At 47.3% G+C, this 10,571-nt stretch overlaps 1 protein-coding gene across 4 annotated transcripts in view; it reads left to right on the forward strand.

Moving 5' to 3' along the window:
• SPECC1 (sperm antigen with calponin homology and coiled-coil domains 1) overlaps positions 1-5,249 on the forward strand; it is an 87,842-nt gene extending 82,593 nt beyond the window's left edge. For all 4 annotated transcript variants that reach the window (XM_039562897.1, XM_010402400.4, XM_010402399.4 and 1 more), the window contains one exon: positions 402-5,249. In XM_039562897.1, the coding sequence (XP_039418831.1) occupies positions 402-491 (90 nt within the window). In that variant the 3' untranslated portion in view covers positions 492-5,249. The remainder of the gene's footprint in view (positions 1-401) is intronic.
• The last annotated feature ends 5,322 nt before the right edge of the window (positions 5,250-10,571 follow it).

Raw genomic sequence — 10,571 nt, forward strand, 5'->3', positions numbered from 1 at the left:
GTCCTTCTCTTGTTTTAGTGCTTTAAGAAACAGAAAGATAATTTGTTTGTTGAACTGTTCAAAAAAACCTTTTCCAAAATTAACTGTATGACAAGGGAGAGAGAAGTTTAATATGAAGGGAAAACTCTTATGGGGTTCATGAGCTAGATACAGAAGCAAAGAAGCAGCAACTTAAATGAAGTTACATAGAGAACTGATCTTTGCAGAGGGCAGAAGTCTTTTAGATTGTAGAATGCATTAACAAATTCCAGCATTGCACTTGACCAGTGGATCATTCCAATGGCCCTTTAAGTACATGGCTTTAGAGGGCTCTGGAGTAGAAACAGAAGAGTTCAGTGGGCTCAGCTGCTCTCAGAGGAGCCGTGGTGGGGTTGCCTGAGCGTGGTGCTGTGTCTGTGCAGGAGCTCAGCGAGATGATGTACACGGACCGGCCCGACTGGCAGAGCGTGATGCAGTACGTGGCCCAGATTTACAAGTACTTCGAGACCTGAGCTGCAGAGCAAGAGCTGGACAGAAGTGGGGAAGAGAACAAAGAATGCTACAGATGCACTCGATCACTTTAAAAACCCGCTTGCTCCTCTTCCACAACCAGCCCAAGCTCTTAGTGTGAAAGGAAGCTCTTCCGTAGTTTTGATTCCATCTGGGACTGCAACCAAATAACTCCCTGTTGTCCATCTTTGCAAACCAAATCCATTGGTAAGTTTACTCCCACATGGAAATTGCAAAGCGTTTTCAAGCACACATGGGATATTTCTGAAGAGGATCCCTTGGGCTAACAACGTTTGCCTCGACAGGAGACCTACAACACAATGAAGTTCTAAGTCAATGTGGACTATGCTGGCACTCAAGGGAGGCTGGGAGATTCATATTAATACAAACGTTCACAAAAATGCTCTTCTTGCCAAAACATGCTTAACTCATCCCAAGTACATGTTGTTTTCTTGCCTCCATATATTTTATAAAACACCTTGACAGATGCACTTAAGTTGTAGAACCTTAGCCTGAGTTATTCTCACACATCTCACCCAATAACTGCACTAATTTACTCGTAGCATAACCAGCAAGATGGTAACAGGATCATTTGTAACTCAGAAACCACCCTCTGTTCATCACTAGTTAGTGAAATAACTCTGAGAGATCCTGTTAGGTGCTGGGACTTCATTTCAGCTCAAACAGAAGTAATCTCTATGAGGAAAAATAGGTTTATTACTCCAACTTCATTACTTGATTACTCTGGGAAGCCAGAGCTCAGTTTCCCGGCTGACTGTGCAGGCACAGTTATCACAGGAACATTGCAAATGCAATTTAATAGCTTTAGTTTGGAAGGTGCCGGTAATCAGGTGAGCAGTACAGTGACATCTCATATTTTTTGTGGAGTGAGTGGAGTAACTTCTTCCTTCTGTATTGCTCCTGTCTAGTCAGCACAGCTATGTCATTGGTGCCTAGAGGCAGGAATCCAGAGACAGCCTGTGCCCTGGGCCATGAAATACAATCCGTAGGGCACTGCTACATGCTTGGAAATGATGTTATCCTGCAGAGAAACACAGTCATATATCAGTACCAATGGAAGTTGCAACTTCGCTCCACAAATTACAAACAGCATAACTGGAACCCGTCTCTGTGTCTCTGTAATCAGGCGCCAGAGAGTGGCTTCCCACCTCAGTAATACTCTTAGGAAAATGTCTGATAGACACTGCTAAATGTCCATTATCTGTTTCTCTTATTTCACCTGATGAAGTTAATTTTTGTGTTTGTCTCCAAGGATGGCAGGATCCAACAGGCTGCTGGATTTGTTCTAGGAGCAGGGCTGGGAGAGCGTGTAAAGGCTGCCTGGCTTCTTTGGGGCATGCTGGTAGAAGAAGGTTGATATTTAGTTACTGTGTTTAACCCTGATGCTTTGTGGACATTAGGCCTAGGGAGCTAGGGATCATTTCTCTCTTACAGAAAATACTAGTGCTCACTGCTCCTACCTCCTGGAAAAAGGTTCATGAAATGGAAACAAGAGATTTTCACAGAACAAGATTGGTTTCAGGCTTTCAGGGGCTTTGCAGGTGGCTGATTCAGGCTCTGTCCGCCCCATAGTGCTTTGTTGTTTGATTTGATTTTACTTTGTAATGCTCTTTCATTAATAAACAACATATTTCAGACTTTGGCTTTCTCACAGCAAAATACAGGATTCAGGAATAGATGGTAGAGCCCACAGCCAGCGAGTGCACTGAACAGAGAAGATGCTGGAGGAAGGCAGTGTGTGCCTGTTCTGGAGGAGGACAAAATCATCACTTGCTCTTGGTTTTAATCTGAAGTATATTCTATTCCATTGCCTCTGGGAAAGTCCAGTTCCAATCTTTGGAGAGGCTGTGTGATAAAAATGGACAGGGGAGTGCACTGACAGTGCCCCTGCACACTGGGGATCATCCTGTACTGTGAGAAAGCAGCTGTGAATGCTGCCACAGGCAGGGGAGTCCTTTCTAGATGGGATTCACTCTCCAGGATTTCTCAGCACACTCTGCTCTCTATAGAGAACCCAGAATGAGTTGCTCTCCATGTTCTCAAATACTGGATAAGATGGAAGAGGAGAATTCTGCTGAGCAGAGTTCCTTGAGGCACTTACACTGCAGAGCTCCACTGCCTCATGGATGCAGCAGCTCTTTTTCCCTGGAGGTGTCCCTTGGCAGGGATCCCAGTTCTCCCCAACGAGCTGTAGTTCAAAGCTGTAGTGAAGTCAGCACAGAAAATTCCATATTCCTCAGTGAGCTTTGAATCGGGCACTTGCAGGGATGAGAAAAACACTTTTAATTCCCAGGGTCTGGTAAACACCTCAAAGTCAGAGTAAATGATGTAAAACAAGGGAATCTTAACCCTGTGGTCACTGGAAGGGTGTCCAGTGTGGCTCAGTGTCCACTGGCTGTGTGTTACTTCCTGGGTCAGCATCCTCTGCTCTGTGGGCTCCAGCAGTTGGGTTTTTTTCCAAATGATTTGTGCAAAGCAATGTTTCTGTCATCTCTTTGCAGCTTGCTCTCCCATGCCCCCCAGCAGCATAGACCAAACACTAATTCTATCCAATTCTAGTGGTGTATTCCTAAATTTTTTACTTAGCTAGGAGTTAGAACACAGAGGTGTAGTAGGGAAGAAGATACTTGGTTTTACCTTTTCTTCAATGTTAGTTTTCAGTCCTCAAACCTGCAAAACGTATCATTTTTAAAAAGCTGATGCTTTGAGAGATGGTTTTCCAGATTATTTTTTTAAATTAAGGATATTGTTTATTTGTTCATTTAACTGTTACAATATTGGGGGGGGGGGGGTTCTTCCTTTTAAACCTTGCACAGTTACATTTCTAGACCTGGATTTTCACAGGTCATTATTGTTTTTTTCATGCTGCCTTAAAATTTCAAAATGAATTTAAATTTATCCTACTCAATGCTGCAGACTGGCCTGGTTTTCAGAGACTCTACAGGCCCTTGTAAAACATCTCAGATAGGAGCTGCAAAATTAAAGTTCAAGCTGCCTTTAAAGCTAGGGAATTCAATTAAGTTAAGCAAGAAGGTGTATGGATAGTCTTTATAGAAGTTCTGAGAATTCTCTCGAAATGTCCTGGATGTGATGATATGACAAGGATGGTGTTGAGCAGTAGGTTTGCCTAAACTGCCTAAATCCTTTCTGACTTTGCCTCTTAGGATTAATGGATCTTTCCCTGGTGTGCAGGCAGATAAATCTCTTCCCTTGCTCCCTGAATTGTCACTCCTAGGCACCACCTGCACCTGCCTCTGGGTGTACCTGGGGAGTCTGTGGGAACCAAACAGCTGATTTGGGATGAGCACGTGAGGAGAATGGTTAGGAAGGGGGTTTCAGTGACATTCCATGGAGGGATATGGCAGCGTGTGACTGTTGTACTGTAGTGTCAGAGAGGAAAGGAGATTCAAGTGTGGGAGGTACAATCTGGCTCCTGGAATTTCAGGTGAGACAGAGAAGGTACAAATGGTTTCATGGCTTGGGAAGGTACAGAGGTGTGAGGAGCAAGCCCGGAGTCAGCCCTGTGGGAAGGTTTTCTAGAAGGGCTGAGGAGCTGTTTCAGAAAGTTCCTGGTGAGACTGAGGGAGAGCCCAGTGTGTGAGGAGAGGGACAGGGGACAGAAAAAGGACATCAGAGAGTCCTTGTGGATTGTCAGCTTGAGGGGCATTCCTCCTACGAGTGCAGCCTGGGGGGGGTCTCAGAAGCTGAGGAGGGGACACAGCACGGAGTTTGCTGCCTTTGCCAGGCTCCCCTTCCTGTGCCAGTGGCAGCTGTGGCAGTGCAAAGGGGACAAAGACTTCCTGGTTCTTCCTGCACTGCAGCAAGGCAGCCATGCTGAGCAGAGGGATTTTGGGCTTATGCAGGGTCCCTTTGAGTTTTGGCAGTTTTCTTTTTGTTATTCGAAGTCGGTTTTTTCAGGTTTTCTCTCTTGTTTTGTACATGCAGTGAGTTCTGTGCAAGCTTTCTGTCTGAACCAAGCACATGCAGGCAGAATGACTGGTTCTTCCCAGTTTGATTCCTGACCTGGAACTCTTCAAAAATCCACCTTTTTGCTTCCCTGATGTTCCCCCTTCCTTGGCAGTGACCACACAAGCCTGGGCTTGTTGGTTTGTCCGTACCTCCCTCGTCCTGCTGTGCTGGGGGTACCAGCAGCAAGGATCTGACTGGGCCAGCTCTTGGCAAAGCTGAGCCTTGTGCATCTGATCACAGGCAGGGTCTGTATGGGATGAGATTATGCATTTTCCTGTCACAAGAGGGCTTTTGCCTAAAAAGACTCAGGGCATGGAGCATTAAGACATTTTTAAACCCAGCAATAAGTTCTACTATGCTCAGCTGTGTTGGTTTGTACCAACCCCAGTGCCATCGACGCTCGCTCACCGACACGGTGCAGAACCAGCTTCTCACTGAACTGCAAGTAACTTTTTTTTCTCAGCTGATGATCTCTCCATTTTTGACTTGCACGTGTGCCAAGTCCCATTGGTCAGTGCTGGACACAATGTTTTTATTGACTGTTGGTCCAGGCTTGAGTTTGTCATATGGGATGATCACCTCTGACAGTTTCAGCTTTCCCTGTTGGGTACAGATGTTACATCGTAACCTAATTTATACAAAGAGCACATTAGAATGTACATACTAAGCATTGCAGATTTGGACATGCTAATATTTAAATATTAACATTATTAAAATGTATGATGCAAAAATCTGTGTAATATTTCTAATAAATCTTTTTCTGTTTCTGAGGTTTGTTGAAATGTTTCTGTTACTTTGGATTTTGTATTGTATGTAGGTATCTCCTATCCCTGGAAGTGTTCAAGGCCAGTTTGGATGGGGCCCTGAGCAATCTGGTCTAGTGGAAGGTGAGATTTTTTAGTGCTGGGCATTAAATGATGCTCCCAGGCTCTGCTGTCTCTTTTCAGAATACGCTCCTGGTGCTTTGATTCATTTGTTGGGAAAGATGGATTGTCTGTGGAGATTATCTGTGAGTGATATCCATGGATAGGTTTGGTTCAGCAAGAGAGACTGAACACAAAAGCCGAGGCCAGTATTTTCCCAGGGTGATTCGTGGGTGGTTGTAGGTGGGGTGAGATTACAAGATCAGGGCTGCTGTGTGGCTCAGTGTGCTTTTGTGACTCCTGATGCTTGGAGAACATGGATTGGCGTGGAAAGAGTAATTCCCTTCCTGACTGGTGAAAGATGGAAGCCAGAACAGATGGAAGAGGAGCATAAGCAATGTGAGTAAAATAAAAGAGTCTTCCAGATGGGCTGCAAAGGTCAGAACCAGGTGGCTGAAGCCTCACAGAATTATTCAGAGTTTGATACTGGAATGGAGTGGGACCCTGGAGTAAATGTCACCCAGGAGGGGCAGATGATGGGGCAGTCACTGGTTTTATTGAGCATAACAGGAAGAAAATGAAGCCGTAAAATGCCAGCGTGGGTAAACATCATTCACATCTCCAGAAACTGAACTGCTGTCCCCTCTTAAGTACACAGCAATGACCGAGGCTTCATCCTCACCCCCTCAGCAAGAGTTTAAGCTGGTTAAAGAGAAAGTAACAGGATTGAGAGAATTAGCGTGGGAGTAAATGCCTTTCTTAACCTGCTCCACGCAGACAGCTGCACACCTGCTGTGCAAAACTCCGTGTTGTCACTTCTATCGGTTTAAAAAAAAAGACTTTATAGCAGTTCAAACCCTTGTTCCACCTTAATGTGCTGTAACTTTTGGCTCCTCGGGCAGCTCATCCTTTCTCTCACAGGAAGCCACTCCCTGGCTCTAATCATGGAGACAAAGGAACTCCCCAGGTGAGCGATTCGTCAGGACATTCCCAACATTCTCCCAACAGGCTCAAACTCCTGGGAAGTGAGGCTGCAACTATAGCCTTGCTTGGGGTTTTTCAGTTATAAAACATTTGTCATTTTCCTTGCCCAAATTTAAACTACAGCCAGGGCAGGTCCAGTGCAAACCATGAGTGAGAGTGTTCGGTCCAGGCAACCCGAATATGTCTGAATAAAAATAATTTATTAATAAATAATAATCTCTGCACAGCTCAGTCCTGGAGAGCAATTGCACTGCCAAGGCCCTGGAGAGCACTTCTGGGAAGGGAGAGTTCTTTCTGAGGCTTGCAGAGGGCTTAATAATACTAATAATAAATAATATGCCAGGGGATAGTGCAGGCCAGTTCTTCCCTTCAGCTGTGATTAGACATTGCTTTCAGAGGGTTTCTGTTTTGCAAGGATGGAAACCATACCATCCAAGTTCTTGGGCTTTAACAGCCCTGGATTTCCTTTTGCCAGCGGTTATGGAGCCTGGACAAAACAAAATCCTCATCTCTGGTGGAGCAATCCAACAGGGGCTGTGTAATAACGATGCTGGGGTTCAGACAGGTTTGGAGTGCACATTCAGTATCTGCTGGCAGCTGCCTGTGCACAGGAAGGTTGGTCCTGCCTCTGCATTTGCTCATTTGAATTTGTGTGTGTATTCTGCAGTTTCCCTTCACCACAGCTAAGCTTGCTCTTCAACCCCTGAGTGACCTGCCTGGCCCTGCCTGTGAAAGGAGCCTGATTTTCGGGGATCACAAGTGGTTTTCAGAGCTCTGGCTGGGACCTAGAACACCACAGGTTTCTAAGTCCTCTGACAGCCACAGACAATAATAGTAATAACAGATGTTTATAAATCATGAGCTCATCTTGCACAGAGAAAGTCGGCTGAAGGATTTGAATTAAATCTTGCTTTTCTCTTGTATTTGAGCATAACTCCACATTCAGAGCAGTTGTGTTGCACCCATTCAAGTCCTTTCACTGCATTCATTTGGAGCTCCAAATGTCACATCTGTACATGAACCTGAATAGCTTTGAAGGCTCGGGGTGAGGACTCATTTCCCTGATGTCAGGGCTTGGCAGGGAGCAGAACCACTTCTCCTTTTGCCGTGAAGTGTTGATTGGGAGTGAAGAGAACACTCAGCAAGCTCAGGAAGCAGCTCAGCTTTGAATGAAGCAATCACAGGTTGTTTGAATTGCAAAGGGCATCAGTGCCCGTCCAGCCTCACCGGGGCTGATGTTGGCCTGGAAACACAACGCTTCCCGATTTCTCGGGGAAATTGGCTGTACCAGCTCCACCAGCATAAAGGAGACGCCGGGCCCAGTACCCACTGGGAGCCCCGTGCAGGGCTCAGCGCTGTGGGGCTTGAGCAGCAGCTTTGCTTCACAAGTCCTGCTGGAAGAGGCACTTGGCTTTCCACCCCAGAAGCTGGTTAGTACACAAAACCAAACATAGACAAAAGTGAAAAGTTTCTTCAAAATGATGTTCTCATACCTTGGCCTCTGCTCAGCCAAAATCTGTCCTTTTTAATTCAACCGCTTTGGTGGAGCCCTTTATGGTTTATTTGTTTTCAGTCTTGTGGTGACTTCTTTGTTTTCTAATGAAACAACTTCTAAAGAATTCACACACCTGCACTGTTGCGAGATGAGTTCTTGGAGATAATTTAAAGCACCGGTTTGAGATTCCAGGATAATACACAAAAATTATCTGGCAATGACCCTGGGGACTAGGAAAATCCAAGTTTGTTCATCCGCAGTTTATGATCTTAACGTCGTTTTTCTGTTTGATTTTCCAAGGGTTTTACCGAATGATTGAAATCTCCAGCATGGAAATAGCTTTCCCTGGAATTTCACTCTTTACTTTCCATCTCTTCCAGCAAAACGCCTGCAGCCCTACAGCTACAAACCTCACCTTGGGCCATTCCTCTCCTCATCATTTAATTCAGAGCTCCTCAGGAGCCTTTGACGTGCTAATGCTCAGCACAATGTGGGCAGTAAACAAGCAGAGGTGTCACTGCCTGCATAACCAAGTTATCCAAAGCCATCCATTCCTTCCACCTGGCTTGGGCAGAGCGAGCAGTTCAGCCTGTCGCTGGCAGCACCAGTTTGAAGATGGTTTTTGTACCTGCTGTGTGGTTTAGGGGTTGTGTTGTGTCTTGGGAATCCTTTCTTGGAGTCAGGCTCAGGACAGGCTCTGTCTTGTCCTGCAAAACAGCTCAGAAGTACCAGTGGAGACTTGAGTGGGAACAGGGATGGGGCTCAGGAGGCAGTGCCAGCTCTGCCAGGCTGGTGGCAGGGCCTCTGTCTCCTGATTTTCTATTCTCCCGTGTCGTGGGCAGTTTTGGGGAGAGAGGGAGAAGGGATGGATGGCAGCTGCTCTGCTTGCAAAGCCACCGGTGCTGAGCTGAGCCACTTCTGCCCACTTCTGCAGCGCTCACGTGTGTGACGCTCACACGAAATGTGCCCGGAGCAGCAAGACAGGTGAACTTTTTGTGTGGCATCCACCTTTATTTTTGATAGCCAGAAGATGTCTGTGTTCCTTTGCAGCAGAGGCTCTCCCACTTCAGTGCTTGTTCTTTAACTCTGTGGGCTTAGAGAGGAAAAATTGTTGTTGGGGTTGCCGAGGAGTGTCTGAGCTGGCAAATTTGGCTGTGGGACCAGCGAGAACATCCCAGCTCTCAGTGGCTCGGGAGCTTTTCTTTGTGCTCAGAGCCTTGCCCCCGTGGGCCGGCCGGGCCCCTCGCTGGGTGTGTGTGCAGGGATGTGTTAGTGGGGCTCCTCTCCAGCTCTTTGTGGCCGGGCCAGGAGCACTGGAGGTGTGAAGGCAGAGGTTGCTCGGGAAGTCCTCGGTGCGGCCGGAGCCTGCGCGGTGGCCGCGCTCAGGAGAGATCACAGGGGCTGCAGGAAGAGCTCGGCCTCCGAGGCGGCCCCTCCGCTCCCCCGGGACGGCAGCGACAGAAGGAACAGCACGTACGAGGCTGGAGGGCTCCTGCCAAGCCGCGGGGACAGCGGCTGTGGCCGCTCCAGGGTGCCGCTCCCGTCTCCCAGCGCAGCAGCGCCGTTCGCAACGCGGGATCCGTTTCAATCGGTTTCCCTCGGAACAAAGGAGCCGGGGCAGTTCTTGCACTTGAAAGCAGCAGATTGGGGCTGCTGCTGCTGTTCCCTACGTGAGTGCTGGGAGGCGAATCCCTGGAGGGAAGTGGAATCCAGGAAAATAATAGTAGTGGTGATTCATGTGCCTCTGACATCTGAGCATCCAGCAGTGCTCTGGTGCTGCCATGGTACTGTTGCACTCCAGTTCTTGAATTCTTCATCATCCATCGGGCTGCCGGCTCTGGGCTGTGTTTACCTCGATGGTTCTGTGATTTCCTTGCTCCACTATGGATTCCAGAACATAAATTCGCACCCTCTTACCTGTGGATCCCCTGAGCCCCGGGAGCTGCAGGGTTTCACAGTGCTCAGGTCGTTGCTCCACAAGGCAGCACATTCAGCTGCTGTTTTATGGTAGGGCGTGTGATGCCAGATATTTTAAGAGGGCTCAAAGAGCACAGCTGGAGGGCAGGATCTGGGAATGGGCTCATCCTGTTTTCCTGCCAGCAGGATTTAACCATGTTTGGTACAACAGAGCTGAGCACGCTTGTCCGTGGTTCCCCTTGCAGCAGTTGTGTTGGGAGTAAGTTCAGTTGCACCAGTTACTGCCAGAATAAACCACTGGACCTTGGCACAGGTTCTGCTGCTTTGGAGAGCCATGAATCTCCGTGTAATGCGAAATCCACAATATTCAGTGCCTCACAACCTGTCTCACAGAGACCTAGTCCAAGCAACCTACCCATCAGAACCTGAAATAATGGTTTCTCTGTCCGTGTCTGGCGTGATAAACCACAATTTCCTTGGGCTCAGCCTGTAATAAGTGCTTCCATGATCACAAAAGCAGATCTTTCTGTAATAAAATGTATCCACTGCAGAAAGTTAATTCTGGTTTTGCTGAGGTGCTGTTAAAGCAGCAGAAAGTGGCTGTTGGCACATGTTCCTGCACTAGGAAAACAGTGTGTGTAAAAACCCTGATGTAAATCCATTGCTTTGGGGGAAGAAGTGCTTTTCTGTGATAGTTTACATGATTGTAACAGGCTCTGCACGGGGGAAGCTGCACTCATCCCAAAACAATAAATAAACCAAACCAGTGTGGGCAAGTTCAGGATCCAGCCAGGGCTGATGGAGCAGCCAGACCTGGGGCTGTGAGCCTTGAG

Source organism: Corvus cornix, chromosome 19 (assembly GCF_000738735.6).
Source record: "Corvus cornix cornix isolate S_Up_H32 chromosome 19, ASM73873v5, whole genome shotgun sequence".
Taxonomy (NCBI): domain Eukaryota; kingdom Metazoa; phylum Chordata; class Aves; order Passeriformes; family Corvidae; genus Corvus; species Corvus cornix.